General features: G+C 53.0%; 1 protein-coding gene across 1 annotated transcript in view; it reads left to right on the forward strand.

The window, feature by feature from the left end:
* LOC119098472 (SH3 and cysteine-rich domain-containing protein) overlaps window positions 1-21,290 on the forward strand; it is a gene marked incomplete at its 3' end in the record, with an annotated part of 116,431 nt that overhangs the window by 29,703 nt on the left and 65,438 nt on the right. Inside the window, 1 exon segment of the mRNA XM_037221398.1 lies at window positions 18,712-18,869. Coding sequence (XP_037077293.1) covers window positions 18,712-18,869 — 158 coding nt within the window.

Genomic DNA, 21,290 nt, shown 5'->3' on the forward strand with positions numbered 1-21,290 from the left:
GAGCATAGTTTTACGAAAGTTTAACGATGAGGTATTAGTAACACGGGTCGATTAATCTTTCGAAACGTTCTCGTCCTCGTCTGTTGTGTTAAAATGTACACAACATCCTACCGGATGAGCTCAGTTGACAGAGTGCTGGACTGATAATCAGAAGAGCCTGGTTCAAACCCCTCCAAATTTATTCGGACTGTGACGCTTACATGACTGAAACACAAACATCGTCCAGTCGTTCTCAGGGCTCCATAACACCTGAAAACGGCCCAAGAATTAACTGGGCGAAACGATGTGTACATACTAACACACCTGACGAAGAAAACAGCCCAAATAATTATTTCGTCAGTGAAGAGCGTAAGTTCTCGACATGCAGTTAACTGGTGGTTGGCAAATAACCATGTAACAGCTGATCGCCGCTGGCCTATTAAACATACCCATCATCATGCGGACATAAAAAACAAACCTTGTTCGTGCCGAGCTAGCGCATAACAAAACTTCCCATAAACGTACATGTAACCACCTCGTCAAACCAACTGTCATGCCAGGCGCGAATAGGGCTTATATGCGAACAGCTCAGTGCTGTCTGGAACACTCCATCTGACATGTCTTAGCGTGGGATGTTTTTGGGTAACCTGGTATTCACTGGCAGTTTCATCAACCGCTTCTTTTCACAACTGACTCGAAACAACAACTGTTTTCAAAGCTACATGGATTGGAAAACATTGCCCATGCGCGATGCCTGTTCCATTGCAAAGCACTCCTCTATACGTATCACGCACTCATCTAGCCTGGGTGCTCCTGTCGCGCGTCAGCACCGTGTCTCCAGATCGGATTCGGCTTCTGGTGGCGGTGACTTGGGTTACGACTCCGCCCGGCACTGGCGCCACTCCGCTCGGATGTCCTGACATACCATTAGCTGGCACGGCGTGGCGGCAATCCTGGACGCCGGCAATTAGTTCCAAGAAATGGGGTCTCAGCTCCACGTGTCAGCGCCCAACAGCCTGATTGCCGACGCCTTGTACGAGTGTGATTGCTAGATCCGCTGCCAGCAGACATGGGCCGGCGCCTGGCATCTACCTAGCCCTGCTATTGATCGGAATGACGCCCGGCCGGATAGCTTGCCGCCGCCGCGCTTCCGTTGTCACCGTGCAGCGTTGGTGACCAGCTCAGCCTGCGGCAGCCTCTCAGCTGCGAGCTGCGGTGCGGAGGACCTCGCGGTCCCCCTCAGCTGGTGTGGGGCGGGGGGGAGGGGGGGGGGACGTGGCCACGCGCGGCGGACTGATGCGATTTAGCCGCCGGCGGACCGCCCCGAACAGTCGGGCGGAGCGCCGGCACTGTCCTGCTGGCACCGGACAAAAGCGGACAGTTGTCCTGCTGACACCGGACAGCCGGGGCGAGACGGGCCGAGACTGATCGGGGCGACACCGGGAGAGAGGAAAGAAGGTCGACAGCGACGGGAGATGATAGGACGGACAGAATCAGAGAGAATGAGCATGAGGATTGGTCAGGGCAGGCAGGTCGACAGCGACAGGAGCTGTCGACCTGCTTAGAGCGAGACAGAACCAGAGAGGCTGGACACGGTGATTGATCAGCGCTGGAACACGCGAGGGGAAGGGGTGACATGGTTAGAGACAGCGCAGCACAACACGCTGTTATAACCTTACAGGACAGGGCTCATGGCATGAGGTCAGTGACACTCAGTGCTATAACATCGAACGGCTTAGGGTAGCACATCATGAAATACGTGATACGTCACGTCGTGGCATGGCATGATGACACGACAACACATGACATGGCGTGTCATGGCATGATGTGACATGATATGGCATTATATCGTGCGGCAGGGCATGGCACGAGAGAACAGTAAGCAAAAGTGCGTAGCAGGACAGGGCGAAGCAGGTCTCGGGGAAAATGAGGTGGAGGTTAAAAGCATTTTGCGACACCGGGAATTTGGCGAGACGGAGATGCAGAGCAGGAAAGAATAATATACCGGTGACATCATACTGCCGTAGGCCCCGTTTTTTGGCAATAACTTTCGGACAAAATCTGTTGTGAACCACATTTTTATGCTTTAGACGTTTCAGACTGCGTTAATTTCTCTAAGAACGCCTGCTAAATCAGACAAAAAGTGAAGGGTGCTTCCCGTTCACTCACAATGAGACGCATAGCACGGAAAATTATTCGTATGGATGTAATACTGTGACGCTTGCTCTGAAGTTAGAGCTAAGCTCTGCCCGTCTGAGGCATGATCTGGTGCCATCAAACGTGCGTTCGGGCAGCTGGTCTCCTGTAACGGCCGTGAAGGCCATCACCGAACACAAAGTAAATGACCTATACAGCAGACGCTCCGTGAAGAATGGTGAAGGCAAATAGCAGCCCAAGTTCAAAAGAACTTCAAGAAGAAGAGCACAATGGAGGGGTAAAGGTTCTAATGGTTCGAATGGCTCGTTAAGCTTATGGAAGCATGTTGGCGCTGGTTTAATATGAAACCGTAAAAAGATAACGTAAGTGCCTGCTGTTGTTTGATGCTGCCGTGCTCCATCCCCGCCGGCTTGTCCTCGCAAGACAGCAGGGCTAGCGGGACGACTAGCTGTTCCTGCAGGACAGGACAGCAGCGCTAGCGGGACGACTGACTGTCCTCGCAAGACAGCAGCGCTAGCGGGACGACTAGCTGTTCCTGCAGGACAGGACAGCAGCGCTAGCGGGACGACTGACTGTCCTCGCAAGACAGCAGCGCTAGCGGGACGACTAGCTGTTCCTGCAGGACAGGACAGCAGCGCTAGCGGGGCGACTGACTGTCCCCGCAAGACAGCAGCGCTAGCGGGACGACTAGCTGTTCCTGCAGGACAGGACAGCAGCGCTAGCGGGACGACTGACTGTCCTCGCAAGACAGCAGGGCTAGCGGGGCGACTGACTGTCCTCGCAAGACAGCAGCGCTAGCGGGGCGACTGACTGTCCTCGCAAGACAGCAGCGCTAGCGGGGCGACTGACTGTCCTCGCAAGACAGCAGCGCTAGCGGGGCGACTGACTGTCCTCGCAAGACAGCAGCGCTAGCGGGACGACTGACTGTCCTCGCAAGACAGCAGCGCTAGCGGGGCGACTGACTGTCCTCGCAAGACAGCAGGGCTAGCGGGACGACTAGCTGTTCCTGCAGGACAGGACAGCAGCGCTAGCGGGACGACTGACTGTCCTCGCAAGACAGCAGCGCTAGCGGGACGACTAGCTGTTCCTGCAGGACAGGACAGCAGCGCTAGCGGGACGACTGACTGTCCCCGCAAGACAGCAGCGCTAGCGGGACGACTAGCTGTTCCTGCAGGACAGGACAGCAGCGCTAGCGGGACGACTGACTGTCCCCGCAAGACAAGCAGCGCTAGCGGGACGACTAGCTGTTCCTGCAGGACAGGACAGCAGCGCTAGCGGGACGACTGACTGTCCTCGCAAGACAGCAGGGCTAGCGGGGCGACTGACTGTCCTCGCAAGACAGCAGCGCTAGCGGGGCGACTGACTGTCCTCGCAAGACAGCAGCGCTAGCGGGGCGACTGACTGTCCTCGCAAGACAGCAGCGCTAGCGGGGCGACTGACTGTCCTCGCAAGACAGCAGCGCTAGCGGGACGACTGACTGTCCTCGCAAGACAGCAGCGCTAGCGGGGCGACTGACTGTCCTCGCAAGACAGCAGGGCTAGCGGGACGACTAGCTGTTCCTGCAGGATAGGACAGCAGCGCTAGCGGGACGACTAGCTGTTCCTGCAGGACAGGACAGTAGCGCTAGCGGGACGACTGACTGTCCTCGCAAGACAGCAGGGCTAGCGGGACGACTAGCTGTTCCTGTAGGACAGGACAGCAGCGCTAGCGGGACGACTAGCTGTTCCTGCAGGACAGCAATGCAATAGGGGTGACTGACTTCCTGCAGGATAGCAGCGCCAGCGGGGCGACTGGCGCCGGTGAAGGTCAGACGGTTCGGAGGAAAGGGGTGACAGCGGTCTACGGAGTAACCGAGCGATGAAAAGACTACTGGCTCTGTGTCTCATTGTCATTTAGAGTGAATGACAAGTACCCTCAATTCTCATTTGATGCAGGCGAACCTTCACAAGAAAAGTTGGCACTTGATTTTAAACGTCCGCTGCCGCAAAGAAACCATTCAAATGACTCATACCAGATGATTCGTCCGAAAGTGGTCGCCGTAAAAGGGTACCTGATGTGACATGACACCAATAGAAGGTCCAGACATGACACCGATAGAAGGTCCAGACATGACGCCCACAGAAGGTCCAGACGTGACAGAATATGACTGGGCAGACCCGAACAGAGAAGAGAACATAACAGACCAGGCCACAGCCAATCGGAGCGCACCAGCAGACCACGGAAGAGAGTGGGGCGTGGTAGCGACCAGCAGCAGCGGGTCGCTATCACGCTATAGTGGGTAGAATAACGTCGACGTGGAAACCCTCCACTCCATCCCTGACCGAGACTCTGCTCTCTAGGACCTTTCAAAACTCCTGTGTTCTGGCTAGCGCCCGACGAGTGCCACTGATCACCAGAAAAAAAACATATCCACAAAAAGGCACTCGCCACCCTATCACACGAATATATGGCCTATGCCGTCACTAGCGCCCCAGAACTGTGCGCGACCCCGTACGCCGCACACCCTAAGACACGTCGCACCCGGCCGTGCCGTGCCGTGCCGCGCCGTGCGTCGCCAGCCGGCGGGCGTCATCTGCCAATCTGCCGCGACGTGCGTGCGTTCGTCCGTCCGTCCGTCCGTCCGTCCGTGCTGTCCGGCTATTGATCTGACGTCGGCGGCGGCCGGCTCGGCCGACGGTGAAGCGGCGGCGGGTGGGCGGGCCCGCGGCTCCGGTGTCACGGCGCACCGCGGCGGCCCGACGGCGCGGGGGGCCGGGCTGAACCCCGCCCTCAGCCGCGGCTCCGGTGTCACGGCGCACCGCGGCGGCCCGACGGCGCGGGGGGGCCGGGCTGAACCGCGCCCTCAGCCGCGGCTCCGGTGTCACGGCGCACCGCGGCAGCCCGACGGCGCGGGCGGGTCCGGCTGAACCCCGTACTCAGCCGCGGCTCCGGTGTCACGGCGCACCGCGGCGGCCCGACGGCGCGGGGGGGCCGGGCTGAACCCCGCCCTCAGCCGCGGCTCCGGTGTCACGGCGCACCGCGGCGGCCCGACGGCGCGGGCGGGTCAGGCTGAACCCCGTACTCAGCCGCGGCTCCGGTGTCACGGCGCACCGTGGCGGCGCGACGGCGCGGACGTGGCGGCCCGACGGCGCGGACGTGGCGGCCCGACGGCGCGGGCGGGTTAGGCTGAACCCCGGCCTCAGCCGCGGCTGGGGCGGCCGGCCGCCGGTACGTGGCGGCCCGACGGCGCAAGCGAGCCAGGCTAAACCCCGCCCACAGCCGCGGCTTGGGTGACCCGGTCGTCTGTACATGGCTGAGGGCACTCAGCGCATCGACATGGCCGGCGTGGTCAGGATGTTTTGCTAAATCCTCGGTGGTCTCGTCTCGAATTTAGTGAGGACACAACCACGTGGTCCATCGGCAATTCGGGAGCGGATGATGGCGCACCAGACCAAGGTGGTTTTGCAACTCTTTGCCGGCAAATCATTCTTTTCTTTCGTCTAGAAATGTCATCTTTGCCAGTTGCCATCTTTGCCAGTGTTTTTGCGGCATGGGCAGCATGGACCTTTTCTAACCGCCAACACCCAATGTGGAGCATGATTCTGCAAAGGCAACTATCACCTGGGTCTAAATCCTCGTTTCCTTGTAATACCAGGTATGTCTCGTGGCGTGCTTGAAAGGGATGTCAGCGACTCTTTTGGAGGAGCACCTAAGTCGTAAACACGTCTTTTGTGTGGGCACAAATGAGTTTTGTGTGACAACATTATGTCGTCAGCCCCGATCACTACCAAAACACGGGAAAGGACACGTCCAAAACATAGATAACAAAAACAGCGCTGTGGCCCGTCAAACAAACTGCACCGGAGCACAATTGCTTTTGCATGCGCAGGAAAAACTAAAAACAAACCTGAAGAGGAAAATTTACCTTGAAAACGGTACATCCTTTGACCCAATAATTGTCCTGCCGACTACAATGCTTGTCTTGATATATAAATTTTTACATTCTGTCTAACTAATAATGCTCACGAATATGCTCACTTCTTGAGAGATAAGTGAGTTTGCGGCTATTTCACTGTATATATGTGAGGGGGGGATGGGGTGGGAGTGGGGGCGGGTGTGTGTGTGGGTGGGTGTGGGTGTGCGTGCACACACGTAAAGATCCTCGAGCAGTGGCACAGTAGGACCGCGTTACTGAACCATGCAACTTCAGTTGTGTTGTTTCTTAAGGTGGATGTGAAGGTTTCGGAAGAGTATTTAAAGCAATGGTTAATCGATATGTTTATTTTTAAATAATGCCAACTATAGAGGCGCCCAGCCTTATCGTAAATGTCGTTCGTGAGCTCCTTGAGCGAAGAAGAATACGCCATTCCACGCCACGCACAGATCTTTGCTCGTGTGGGACAGCAAATCAATTTACCGTTCGTCCCCCACTCTTTCCAGGGTGTGGGGGGGGGGGGGCTAAAGTCCCTTATGCGTTAGCCTGTCTGTTAATTGATGGATCCATGTCGTGTACTTATATAGTCTCGAGCACGTGCTGTCATCTCACATCTTAATACCTGTGTACGATAGTGGTGTTAACTACCATTTGTAATATGGTGAGTTGCTGGTCATGGTAGGATTCAGGATGTGTTTTTGGCTGCTGGTCTGGATGTGCGCTGTGATGCATCCTTCGGGTGAGGTGGTCGCCATCCCAATGTAGTTGCAATTTGAAGGTATCATTGGCTGGTAGCGGCGTACCCTTTGTGACCACAGTCTATCGCAAGCAAGCAAACTCGGGCGGGTGCTGGAACGACCCGACCCACTGTCCCAACAGATACAAAGATGGATACACAGTTAGTGTCATAAAATCTGATGTGAGCAGGGTGATAAAACATTGCTAATTATGAAAGCTTGCGCTCAGAGTTTCAAGCTGTTAAGCGAATGCTAGCTAACAACAATTACCCTGCGCAATCTATCGAGAAATGCATACGAGACGCGTTCCACAAACATGTCCTAGTCCACACTGCCACTAACTCGGACCCTGGGCTCTACAAACTTTACTACAAGGATAACAGGGCTTAGGCTCACAAGGCCGATGAAAAGGTCATCAGATCAATCATCATGAGACACTACAATCCAGTCTTTCCAGCAACCAGCTGGGGAATCATCGTTTTCCCGATTCCAACGACGCGACCCCAGCTAATGTAAAACGGCCAAACTCACGATACAGCTCTAGTGAAAAAATACAACGCGATCTTAAGTTACAAGTTGTCTATGTAAGACTGTGCGTTCCTCTCAAACTGTAACTACGTTAGGCTAGCCACCACCTCTCCCAGTAAGTGACTACAATGCACATCCAGAACGGCGGCCCAAAAACGCATACAGAACCCCACCATGATCACTGACTCGCCAGACAGCAAATGGGAGATGGTGCCACTGTAGTACACAGATGCCACGATATAAGACAACTGCATGTGCTCGAGGCCCGCACATACGCGACATGGACCCATCAATTAACAGACAGGTCAACGCGTAAGAAATTATAACCCCTCTGCGAGGGAACCCCGCTCAGTTCACGGATAAGGCCTTTTATTCGAAGATAATGTACCTGGAGCGAAAACAAAACAGATGAAGACCGCAGCGAGAGACGGATTTAGCTGCTGGAAATAAGCTGCGATGGTTGTTTCACTGGAGAAGACACCTTTGGAAACCTAACCCACATCAAGCATTTGTGAAAAAAGTGACAAAGCAAAAGACTTACGCTGGCGCTCTGTACTTTGCCTAAAATCTGTGGTGTATAAGAGAGAAAGAGAGAAAGAGAGAGAGAGAGAGAGAGAGAGAGAGAGAGAGAGAGAGAGAGAGAGAGAGAGAGAGAGAGAGAGAGAGAGAGAAGAGAGAGAGAGAGAGAGAGAGAGAGAGAGAGAGAGAGAGAGAGAGAGAGAGAGAGAGAAGAAGGAGAGAGAGAGAAGAGAGAGAGGAGAGAGAAGAGAGAGAGAGAGAGATGAGAGAGAGAGAGAGAGAGAGGAGAGAGACGAGTCGAGAGTGAGAGAGAGGAGAGAGAGAGAGAGGAGAGAGAGAGAGAGGAGAGAGAGGAGAGGAGAGAGAGAGAGAGAGAGGAGAGAGGAGAGAGAGAGAGAGACGCGTGGTGGTGGAACAAGCAAGCTAATAACAAACGTGGCTGTCAGCATGGTATGTATGATAATATGGCACGCAACGGAATAGAGCTATTTGAGTAAAATGCAAAAGCCCCATCGAGAATCTATGCAAATGGCGCTTAGCAACCGTTCGTAAGATCGTTGTTTGTGACCTGGTAGGTAAGGAGGTTTACCGACGTCAGATTGCGAGCAATGTGTCAAGTGAAAAGGCGCAAAGCCTGGATTATGCTGACCCTTGTGGCCAGGAGCTTGAAGGACCGGCCGATGGCCAGGGGGCTGGCCTTTCGCAGTTGGGTATATAAAATCGATGAGAGCCTTGATTGATTTACGTTATCATCGATTGGACCGGAGCTTTCTCTAAAAATACTAACGCGTGTTCGTTGATATAAGACGCGGTGAAATTGTCACCACACACCTGCAGCTTGTTTTACCCAAAATCTCTCGGTGTAGACCACGGCTTGTGATATTTGGGACATTTACTCTGAATATGATATAAGCTTCGTTTTTGTCAAGGCTGTCTTTGCTACAGGTCGGGTGTTGTTAAGCTCGCTCAGGGTTTTACACACATAACAGTCGCCTCGGCCATTCAGTTGGTTGTACGTCTTTCATTTCACGTCTTTGTCGCTTTTTTTTGCCGACATCTGAAATCAGCCCACAAAAATGAGACCTCTGGATGCCGGGGTTAGAACTGGGTTTCGACCGAAGCTCTTGAGCTTTTGCCGTTAGTTGTGATTCCCGTACTATTCAAATGGGAGGGCGAGCATTTGGTGACATGACAATGTTTCAGAACAATCCCACCCGCTCAAATAGCTGGCATGACATGGCCTTGAAAATATTGCGGCTCTTTGTTGCTGGAGCTAAGCGATCTGTGCATGGAACCGCACGGCGTGGCACCAGTGATTCCAGAATCACAAGCCTGACCCAGCGTGACTGACGGGGCCGGGCCGCACCAGACGGGAACGCTAAGTTGCATCGCCTCCCGTTAGTTTACCTTGGCCAAGCACGGCCCGCAGACTCGCTCACTTTGACACTGAATGTGTAATCCAGCCCGCAGTAAATTAAATTATACTACTGGATTGAATCCCTTACTGAAGTTAACAGGCTCGCAGCGTAGACAACGTTGACGCTAGGGTGGGGGCCAACTTGACCCCGCTGATATATCAAAAACTAAGAAAGCTATAGACTCAAAATCGATAGGATAAGGGAAACTAAATTTTGTTCAAATGTGGGATTCCTATGTTATGATCTTGTGGTTAGATCAAGTCAAACAAGGTCAAATTCAAGACTGATGTTCAAAGTTCCCTCAGACCTCATCATGCAACCGTCTGGAACCTAGATATCTCCTCTAAACAGATGGCCGCATTCAAGGTCACTGTGACCTCTTTCATACAAGATTAGTGACCTTCTTTACCTTTAGGAGGTCCAGGTGACCAAAAACCTGCGAAAATGCATCTATTTTGCCATTTGAGTAGGCGTCAGGGATTGCACTCGGCTGTATGTTCTTTCAAGAATGATGTTGACATGGGCAATTTTAGGTCAACGACATACTTTGGCGTTAAAAAGTCTGTGGAGCATGTCTGTTGCGGTTCCTGTTAGTATTAAATTCGAAATGAATACCATGAACTAGCTCTTAAAACTAGCTTGCAGGTTAGATTTGACCTCGGTCTGTGCTTCATACTTAACCCTAGGTCGATGGAATGTGTTCTAATTCTAAATTTAATTGTTTATTGTCTCAGAAGCTATCTCAGGGGTGCATGCTTTCGTCTCAACACCGTTGCTGCAACAGATTGAACGAGCTCCTAGAAATGGTCTTCGCTGACACCCACAGTCTGATTTTGGCCTGCCATAGGTCAGCGACGTTACAAGATACATCAATTTGGATACCAAACCACTCGCTATTTGATTTCTTACAGCTATGTAAAGACTGGCGCTGCTACGCCGCGCCGTACGGAAATCATCTGAAAACCTTCGGCTTGTCGAATTAAGCCCCACTAGAACGTTTGTTGAGTTTTGTATTAACCCCTTAATGCTCAAGACAGGACCGTTAAATCGCGCACCCGGAGGTGATTCCCTTAAAGCCATATACACCGGGGACGTGTAGCGACACGTATTAAGGAGGGCGGGATTGCAGGAACGGAGTATCCCGTGAACAAGAGGAAGTAACTCGTGCTTGGTTGTTTTGCGTAAGGAGGGAAAATTACGAGTAGATGTGGTTTTTGTTACCCATCCTGTCTTTATACTTCTCAGCTGGCTTCCGACCTTATGAATTAGTTTCTGTCATAACTCGATAACTTTATTCTATGGACAGCTTCGATAATTGTCAACCGAAATGAACAAAACGACAATCTCAACTGTCACTTCTACCAGGAATGTTAGCACAAATTGATAGCTTGCCAGCGCTTTCCTTTCATCCCAGCGTTATATTGGTACTAGACAAACAGGATGTTGTGCTCCAGTGATATCTCAAATGCCGAGGAACGTTTCACCTGTTTCACGATCCTGACGCCGCCATTGAAAATATAACGATGTTTAGAACTGGTTCTGAGATATTGGGTGCCAGAAGAGTTGTCCTGATGCGTCCAGATCCCCGGAATCACACATGAGTGTGTCAAAACCCACACAAAATCCCCGGAATCACACATGAGTGGGTCAAGACCCACAACCTTAGACCACGTGTTTTGTTGAATTCACTGCATGCGTCTTCCTCGCTTAATCTGTTAGGCGTTTGCCTTGAAGACTAATACGCATCACCATATGCCACACCAGCCTCTTCCAGAATCTTGTTGTCTATTCCATGGTCTTTTCCACAGCATCGCAACTAGTCGGCTCGCCTTCTGCTTTTTGGTGCGATGCCGGCGCTCGTGACCTAGTTGATCGTCTCGACGGGCCAGGTTTCGCGTCAAATCCCGACAAACGGCCACGGCCAGGAGCGCGCCCGGTGCCGGCCTGATGAACGGGCATCGATTTCAGATACATCGGCGATCAGGCTCGCCGCCGCCGACGATAACTTCTCCAGATATTGTCGGGTAGGTTCCGCTCGATTTGGTGGCGCCGCACCGTTCATGCCCGATAAAGAGGCGACTGGGACGTGCCGAGTGAGTGGGTTGGCGGCGCTGAATGAGCGGCTCGCCGGCATCGCACGAGTGTTCCATACCCCTGCAGCGGCCTCCACAGGCAGTGCGCTTCCGCACCGGAGTCCTACTGTCAGCTGTCGGCGCTGCGTCGCCGGAGTCCTTCTGCCAGCTGTCGGCAATGGATTGCCGAAGTCTTGCCAGCTGTCGGCGCTTCGGCACCGGAGTACTACCGTCAGCTGTCGGCGCTGCGACACGGGAGTCTGTCTGCCGGCTGTCGGCGCCGCGGTACTTGAGTCCTTCTGTCGGCTGTCGTAGCCCGAGTAGTTCGGCGGCCATCAGAGGGTCTGCAAGGGCGGTAGGCCGGGGGCATTGCTGGCCGGCTGGGCCGGGCCGCCTCTCACAGCGGCGGACCAGGCCAGCTGCTGCGCCTCGCCGTTCACCGTTCGCCATTCTCTCCGGAAGGGGAGCGCAGCCCGTTACCGACACAGCTGCCGCCGCAGTCGGCCACGGAGCCACTTGATCCAGCTATCGACCGCCGCAGCCGCCGCAGACGACCTTCGCTCGCTCTAACGGATCACGATTGGAACTTGGGGGCGGTTGTCTAATCCAACGACTGCGAGGGCCAGCGTGCTTTCCATTTTGAGCGGGGACCCCGGCCATGCAAGCCTGGCTAACGTAATTACAACCTTCGCACCAGCTATGACTACGAGCACTGTACTAGCCACGCAGCGCGTTAGTCAGACATGGCGCAACTGGTTCAGCGCAGCCAATGTGTGAGGAAAAGACCAGAAGGGCTACCAATCGATTGGGCATGCTCTGACCTCCCCGGTCGGCCGCGGGAGTGGCCGCGAGCCGTTCTCACATCCGTGTGCACTGCACAGTGGTCAGCTATTGGCTGACAAATCTGTGATCGTCGGTCGCCTCACCCATGACCTTCATATCAGAGGTCATGGTCATCTCTCAGGTCAGGTATCCGCAGTCGACTTTCATGTATTGACCACAGTCCGCCGTCAGGCTGGATGTCAAAATCACTGGCAGATTAGGTGTAACCATATATCAGTAGTACCAGATCGACCAGACATCAGGACAGTATCGAGCAGACATCGGTAGGACGATCGGTAGCTGGCTTCCATATCAAAGGTCACATTCGACTGTTACATCAGAGACGCAGACGTCTTCGTGATCAGAGGCCTCTGTTCACCCTGAGGTCAGACTCGACTATTAAATTCGAGGCAGAGTTGGGTTTTTTGACAGATGACACGTTGTATTCTCAAGTCAGAGGCCAGGGCTTCCATGTCACATGAAAGCTCTCATGCCAGGGATCACAGTAGGCCCTCAGCCAAGCCGTGAGCAGACAGCCCACGACAGTCGGCTTAAGTCAAGAGTAGTAGTCGGCCCCTCGTTCAGGGGCCACTGCTCCCACAGCGGCCAGATTACCGCGTGTTGTGACCTACGCCGCCGATCTTGAGGAACTGACGGCAGCTCTCTGGCTACTGTCGCAAGTACGCACAATAGCTGATCACTGGCGGCAGCCCTCTGGCTACTGTCACAGGTACGTACAGCAGCTGATCACTGGCGGCAGCCCTCTGGCTACTGTCACAGGTACGTACAGCAGCTGATCACTGGCGGCAGCCCTCTGGCTACTGTCACAGGTACGTACAGCAGCTGATCACCCGCGGCAGCTCTCTGGCTACTGTCGCAAGTGCGCACAATAGCTGATCACTGGCGGCAGCCCTCTGGCTACTGTCACAGGTACGTACAGCAGCTGATCACTGACGGCAGCTCTCTGGCTACTGTCACAGGTACGTACAGCAGCTGATCACTGGCGGCAGCCCTCTGGCTACTGTCACAGGTACGTACAGCAGCTGATCACCCGCGGCAGCTCTCTGGCTACTGTCGCAAGTGCGCACAATAGCTGATCACTGGCGGCAGCCCTCTGGCTACTGTCACAGGTACGTACAGCAGCTGATCACTGGCGGCAGCTCTCTGGCTACTGTCGCAAGTACGCACAATAGCTGATCACTGACGGCAGTTCTTTGGCTACTGTCGCAAGTACGTACAGCAGCTGATCACTGGCGGCAGCTCTCTGGCTAATGTCGCAAGTACGCACAATAGCTGATCACTGACGGCAGTTCTTTGGCTACTGTCGCAAGTGCGCACAATAGCTGATCACTGGCGGCAGCTCTCTGGCTACTGTCGCAAGTGCGCACAATAGCTGATCACTGGCGGCAGCTCTCTGGCTACTGTCGCAAGTGCGCACAATAGCTGATAACTGGCGGCAGCTCTCTGGCTACTGTCACAGGTACGTACAGCAGCTGATCACTGACGGCAGCTCTCTGGCTACTGTCACAGGTACGTACAGCAGCTGATCACTGACGGCAGCTCTCTGGCTACTGTCACAGGTACGTACAGCAGCTGATCACTGACGGCAGCTCTCTGGCTACTGTCGCAGGCACGTACAATAGTTGATCACTGACGGCAGTTCTTTGGCTACTGTCGCAAGTACGTACAACAGCTGATCACTGACGGCAGCTTTCTGGCTACTGTCGCAAGTACGTACAATGGCTGAACCCTGGTGGCTTCCGATGGCGGCGGCAGGAAGGTCGCTAATGGCCCTGGTGGTGGCGCAGGGTCGGCCCTGGCCGCCAGTCACATGCCACCGCCGGCGGCGCCAATCGACGCCGCCGCTGCGCCAGACATCGCCGCCGGAGCCGCGGCGGCGGCGGTGATCTCGTAGATCGCGGCCGAGCGCCGGTCGGAGGTCGTTTGCGACGGCGCCAATGGCGGAGATGAGGAAGTGTGCGGTGGCGGCGGAGTTTTTTGCTGTTGGGTGGCGCGGCGCGACAGCGAGCCCATCGTCCTCGTGAGGGTCGCATCAGCAGAGTTAGCCAGCTGAGCATGCGAGACAAGGAGAACTGGGAAGCGCGATGCTGGCGAGAAGAATAGTGACTAGCAATATCATGCAAATGTGCGCGTGGACGCATGGTCGTATCTAGTCACGACAAAGCGTGCAGAACTTGTGATGTCAGACAGCTAGAAGCATTCAACTGCTCCTTTGTGCGTCAGCAGGAACGCACCGATCATATTTTCCTGTCCTATCATCGTCTTGTTTGGTGACAGTGATCAATGAATTCACGATGAAAATGAAAATGTCTTGTTCTCATGAAGGCTGCATTATTTTGTGTTGAGGAGTTTGTGATCAAAGAAGGCTAGCATTCTATGAGGCGCCAATACGAATCAAGATTAAAATAGGCTTTAAAATATAAAATAGTTGTTAACAAGATTCGTGCGAAAGACAGGGCGCAAAAGCATGGATATTTCACTGTAATTTGAATGCAATTTCGCATATTCATGTATGGAATATTAAATGGTAAATTAACGATTGGCAACACTAGATTAATTCAAGTTTCTATAATGCTGTGATAGTTCGAGAACTATTATATTTTATGATAATATCTTAGGAAGCATTACTTAAAAGTAAAATGCAGCATGTTACCATCGGGAAAAGCAAAAAGTTGATAGCTGCAGTCAAAGCAAGAAGTAAAATGTAAATAATAGCCAGAGTTACAAAAAGGAACCATTCCATCCCACCTGCTACACTTTAATAGGATAATTATTCATCGTTGGCCAGGAGATTCTTGTCTACCAACGTAAGCCGCGATGTGGTGAAATTGTATCGTCGTGTACAGATACGGTCATCAGATACCCTACCCAAAACTGCTCTTTACCTCGGACGGGCGCGAATAGCCAAGTTTTTGACTCGCCATAATGTAGCAAGTATACGCATAGTCTTTATATCTTTGCTCTAGACGTGCCAAACCACAAACTATGGAGAGACAAGCAGGAATAGTGTCGTGTAATATGGTGAAATTTGTGGCGCCAAAAAGATGTGTCTTACTTCATCTAGGCGATGTGACGAGTGGGTTAAAGCTATCCTTTTTCCGACTAAAACACAAAATTGTACAGCTCTTCTACAGGCTTGTTATTACTACGGCTTCCAATATTGACCGACATTTGGAAAGTGTGAACGAGATTAACCAACATTGAGAACTGTCCAGGCGCTGATTTGCTTCTTGGCAGCGTGAGGTCTAAAAACGATTACTGGATCGCAGCGAGCAATCGAACAAGTGGGGCGCCGGCTTACCTGACTGATCTGCGATCTGAGAAATGATCACGAGTGCTTCTATCATTCTGGAAAAGTGCTGGAAAACAAAAGGCTGTTTGAACATGACATGAGTGGCAAACGACCGTGGCTAATATCCGCGTATTGCACGTCATAGTTTCCGAAACACTAGACATGCCGCAGTCACCTCCGGTCTTTGCACGCTGGTAAGAAAAACAATAACCGGGCAAACAATAGCTGTCGCGGGCATAGTTTTTAGTAGTCATTAAGACCGAGTTTTGACTTGCAAAATGTTCTCTGATTGATTTCGGAGCTCCATTGAGCAGCTCAATCCCGTGCGCCCCGTGGGCAAAACTTCAGCAGTGGTTCGACCGCCCCGGTCGTTTCCGGAAGCTATTTGACTATTCATAACGTTCGATCAAAGTTGATGATAGCAAAAATTAGAGCGTTGACCTTAATACGGAATACTAAATGTAGTACGTGCCATCATGTTGCATATCATTATTTGCGTCGAAACATTATTTTCCGGCTCTAAGCGATGTATCTGCTGCTCGCAATAGGCGTGGATAATTAAAATTTGCAGTGTTTTTAATAATGTAATAATATTAATTTAACAATTCTTGATTTAATATGCGGTGTGTAAATTTTCGGTGTTTTTAACCGTTTACATTCAATAGTAAGTAGCTTCTTAGACATGTTTTCCAGAAATTATACGCTTGCTTATCAAGCTTACCCATTTTCAGAGACACGTAGATCAAATTGGCTAAAACCCATCGGGAGCGACCTCTATCTGTAAATGGCTTTACGTGAGATAACGTTCCAAACTGCACATGGATGCAACTTTCAGCAGGATCAGCAGATACAGTGATGTTCAGCTATTTGTATGAACAGATGCCACTACAAACAGCGCATTTGGAGCATTTGGTGTGCAAAGATAGGTTGTAGCATTAAGTGTGCAAATAAAGATAAGTTTTCATATTGCGTTACCCAAATAATAATACTAAACATTAGGCTGAACTATTTACCCATGTGGCACATTCGTATGTTGTCATGATATTACGCCGTCAATGCTCAGCAAAATAACAGATTTCATGAGCACAAGAGTGTTGACATTATGTGCCTACTTTTACCTGAAATAATTGCATAAGACTGCATTCTACTACGGAAGAAAACTCATACTATTCCGAAACGGTACAATCTCGTAGAATCTCAAGAGGGAAGCTCGTACAATCTCGAAATAGTACAATCTCGTACAATATGAGGAGGGAAATTCATACAATCTCGAAATGGTACAACCACGTACAATATCAGGGGAGCTCGTACAATCTTAAAATCGTACAATTTTAAAATCGTACAATGTCGTACAATACCAGGGGGAAACTCGTACTATCTTGAAATCGTGCGATCTCGTACCAAATGAGGGGGGGGGGAAATTCGTGCTGGAAAACCATCGCGACTGGCTTTGATCCTCGAACCCCTAACATCGTGATCAAGCGGGCACGGTCATGTTTCGAGTACGTTACTGTATGACGTCTGTAACCGGAACGCGGCGACACCAATTATGAAAGCGAAAACGGTATCGGTAAAAACATCGATGAGGTAGACGGAAGAGGCCACCCCGCCGTGGTAAGCCAGGTTCAAGTGATGATAATATCCACACGCTTACCAGCTCTGTCCATCAGAGCTGTTCAGCTAGGCCGCTGGAAAAGGCTTGCATTTTGATGGCTGAAACCAAAGCGCTGCGCAGTAATCGTCCTCAGGCTCTATCACAGTTGAAGCAATTGCCCTGTCAGCTCCAGATGAGGCGTCGGTCGATCCTTAACGCCACCACCAGACGAGTTGAAAACAGACAGCTGACAGGCCGATTTGGTCCATATTCGCCTTTCGCCAATGACCACGCTGACATGTCGACTGAGATGCAACCTTTCCCCGCATTTTGCGGTTGTGCGCGACGGTCTGATGTTTGCTGCAATCAGGTCATTTTTCACGTTTTCATATGCGCTTTCTATGCCCTGCACAAATTCCCCGTCGGTCCCGGCAGTTTTTAGGTGGGTGCTGCAGGTCTTGCTACTGCTGACGCTCCCAGCTGCCGCTGACGTTCCCAGCTGCCGCTGTCGTTCCCAGCTGTCGCTGACGTTCCCAGCTGCCGTTATGTTCCCAGCTGCCGCCGACGTTCCCTGCCGCCGCCGACATTCCCTTCTGCTGGGCTGGCGCCGCGCCCGCCAGCTCTGATTGACTCTGAGAGAGCGGCGCGTGTCGCCGTCAGTGCCTCCAGCCGGCTTGGCACGAGGAATTCTCGGAGCGCCGCGTCTCGGCGACCGCTCCGCCGGCCTCCCAGGGGCGCGCCCGCCTCCGGCAACGAGCTGCCCTAATGAGGACGTCTCTAAATCTCGCGCCGCCGCTCTCGTTCCCCATGCCCTGACAGCGAGGCGGCTGAGCGGCGTGTTGTCCGGGCGCGACGTCGTTTCCGGCTGCGCTGCTCGCCCGTCGCCGGCGCGTGGGTCGGCCAGTCAGACGGCGCGGAGACGCGTCCGCACTGACGGGCGCGCCGCGGCCGGCGGTGTCAATATGCTGCTCGGTCCGCGCCCGGCACGTGGCAGGGCAAACAAGCCCGCCCGCTGGGGGCCATTGGCGCCTCAATGGTGCCGTCTTATGGCCGGCTCCTGCCCCATATCGGCGCCGCAGACACTCGGCCGGGTTTCCCGAATCGACTCTGTGCAGGCCTCGGTCCTGCCAGGAACTCGCCTGTTTCCAGTATTCGCCAGCGCATAGCCGGCGCCTTTCATGCTGGCAGGCGCAGCCTATTCATGTTGGAATTCATGCTCAGCATATTGGTACTGGTTCACCTCACCGGGCAAACGGCTATGTCAGGCTTGTACTTATCAGCTATGAGCCAATTATGTGCACGGATATATATATATATATATATATATATATATATATATATATATATATATATATATATATATATATGTATGCGTGTGCATAGAGAGGGCATACATAATACATATATGACATATATGACAGACTAGAAGGCTTTCATATATATATATATATATATATATATATATATATATATATATATATATATATATATATATATGCCTTACAATTGTGCCCTGGAGCAGTGACGCTGCCAACATACCGGTGCAGGAACCTGACATTATCCGCAAGAGCACCCCGACTGGGTGCAGCGCCCGTCTCCCATGCATTGGCAGCACAGGTGGCTGGCCTTTCGGAGCTGATGTAGCATTTGTGTCAACAGCGCGACCTGTTTGCAAGCAAAGTTGAGGCGTCCGGAGAGGGAGGCCGGGAACGGAAGTCCAGCGGCAGCAGCGAGAGAGCCGGCATGAAGACCAAGTGGCTGAAGGCCTTCAAGTCGCTCAAGTCATCCGGCTTCAACAAGGATACCGGACAGGACAGGTATGTCTGGATTATGGACAGTGGACACGACGGTTATGTCTGGACAGCAGACGGTGGGTGCGACAACTATCTCTGGACTGGAGGCGCGGGGTGCGACAGGTATGTCTGGACTGCAGACATTGGGCACAACTCTATCTGGACTGTGGGCGGTGGCCGCCTCAGGTACACTGAGACGCATGATATTGATGTTTGATGTGACAGCCGCATGATATTGATGTTTGTGGAAAACAACACAGAACGCTGGATCGGGCTGGCAGGTGCGCGCTGTGCCAATGCGGCCTGGTCAGGTGTTCTGCGTGAGCATCGAGTACGACACGTTGGTACGGTCTCTGGGTGCGAAATCCTTAAACATTCGATTGCTAACAGCACCGTGGGTCGTACGCATCATATTGGTTTCCGACTGAGTCTTGCAACGAACAGACTAAATACATCTCTTAACACCCAAAACGTTGTCCTGAGGCGTGCTTTCGGGTGCGATACCATGGACTAAAGTGTCATGAGATGAACTTACGGCTTTGGGGTGTTTGTTCCAATTGGGTTCCTGGTAAGGTCTAAATTTTGTAGAATGATCGCAGCGTAAATATAAAACTGCAAGCAAAAGTAAGATGGTCATGTAAGGAAATGCTGGAACTTCCAGCATTTTACTAAAAAAAAACTACCTGTGGCATTCCATCCCTCCACACATTTATAGCTGCTAGCATTGCTATTTTCCTGTGGAGTTGGCCAATCAGCCGTGGGCTTTTGCCTGTTCCACACCGAGCTGCGGGTGTTTATCACCCGGCAGCCCGCGCTGACGGGCCCCGCCCCGCACCCTCACACGCTGCCGAGCGGCCGGTGAAGGAGGCCGCACCGCCGCCGGCGCGCCGCACGCAGAATCAGACCACTTCAAACGCTCCGTGACCGGGCCGCCTTGTTGACCCCGCTAACGAGAGAGAGAGAGCGGCGGCGGCGGCGGCGGCCGCCCCCTCCTGTCGGCGCCGGCGGCCGTCTGCCGCAGCCAGCGGTGCGTCGCTCTGTATTCAGCCGGCGGTGGCGCGGCCCGGCCCGTCGGCCGCGTTACGGCCACAGTGGTGCGCCGCGGGCGCCGCCGGCGCGCCCACCTCGCCGCGGTTGGCGATGAGCGGCGCGGCTTTAATCGGGCGGCGAAACGGCCCGCGGCCGGCGGCGATGCAAATGGGGCCGGCGAGGTGCGGCATGAGCGATGAGCGCCCGCTGCTAATTTCGCTCATTTATATAATGTGTTTCGATTAGCCGGCGTGCGATGGTGGCTGCGCGGGCGGATATGGGCCGGTCGTTTCAGCAGGCGCGTGTCGGCCTCAGCACATGACACGTGACCGCGCAACGACGCCAGGCAGGAGGGCGGCTCAGAGTCGTGCGGTAACGCGAAACCTCCAGACAACAGGCTGCATGCCAAATGGTCCTCCGCGTGCGGGAGAGGCATCCACCACTGGCGCGTGATGCCTTTGCCAAAGCGGTTGTTGCCGGAGAGTGACAGTCGCTAGTCATTGGGTTGTCTTGATGGGAATCTTACGGGGTGAAACATGTTGGAGCGAGGATTGCGGCTATGGAATCTTGCTCTGACGGGAGCTGCGTTTAGAAAGTACTGTCCTGGTGAGAGCTACGCTTAGACAATCCTATTCTGACGACAGCTCAAGCTGCGTTGGTAAATTATCTTCTTACGGGGAGCCACGTGTAGGAAACTCTGTCCTGAATGGAGCTGCATTTTAGAATTGTCTTCTGACGCGAGCTTCATTAGACAATTTTATCTTGACGGGCTGCTTTTAGGAAGTTCTGTTTGGACAGGGGCCGCGTTTGGGGAAGCCCGTCATGACGGTAGCTTCGTTTAGGAAATCCTATCGTGACTGAGGCAACGTTTGGGGAATGCTGCCCTGGCATGAGCTTCATCTGGATAATCACATTCTACGGGACCTGCGTTTAAACAGATCGAAGGCGCTGCGTTTCGGAAATCCTGTGCTGACTGGAGCAGCGTCTCGCCAAGTCTGCTCCGATGGTAGCTGCAGTTAAGACATCCTGCTTAACTGAAGCTGCGTTTGGGCAATGTTCGTCTCGACGGGCCTGCATGTTCTGATCTGAAGCGAACCGTTCTGAGGATGTCGTGACGTGAAAAGAGTTCGTGTATAAGATATCGTGTATAAGATATCGTGTATAAGGTATCGTGTATAAGATATCGTGTATACTCACGTCGCGGTGAAGTTGGCTTAGCGAAGCTTTCGCGCAGGAGCTACGTCCACGAAACACCACGGAAACTTTGTTTAGGCAATCATGGCGCGGCAGGAGCTGAGTTTGGGAAATCCCGCCGCCCGCTGGGACTGCATTCCGGGAGTTTTGTCTCGGCAGGAGGTGTGTTTCGAAAATCCTGTTCCGGCCGGAGGCGCGTCCGGGAAATTTTGTTGCTGCGGG

This window comes from Pollicipes pollicipes, unplaced genomic scaffold (assembly GCF_011947565.3).
Source record: "Pollicipes pollicipes isolate AB1234 unplaced genomic scaffold, Ppol_2.1 Scaffold_4740;HRSCAF=5597_pilon_pilon_pilon, whole genome shotgun sequence".
Lineage (NCBI taxonomy): Eukaryota > Metazoa > Arthropoda > Thecostraca > Pollicipedomorpha > Pollicipedidae > Pollicipes > Pollicipes pollicipes.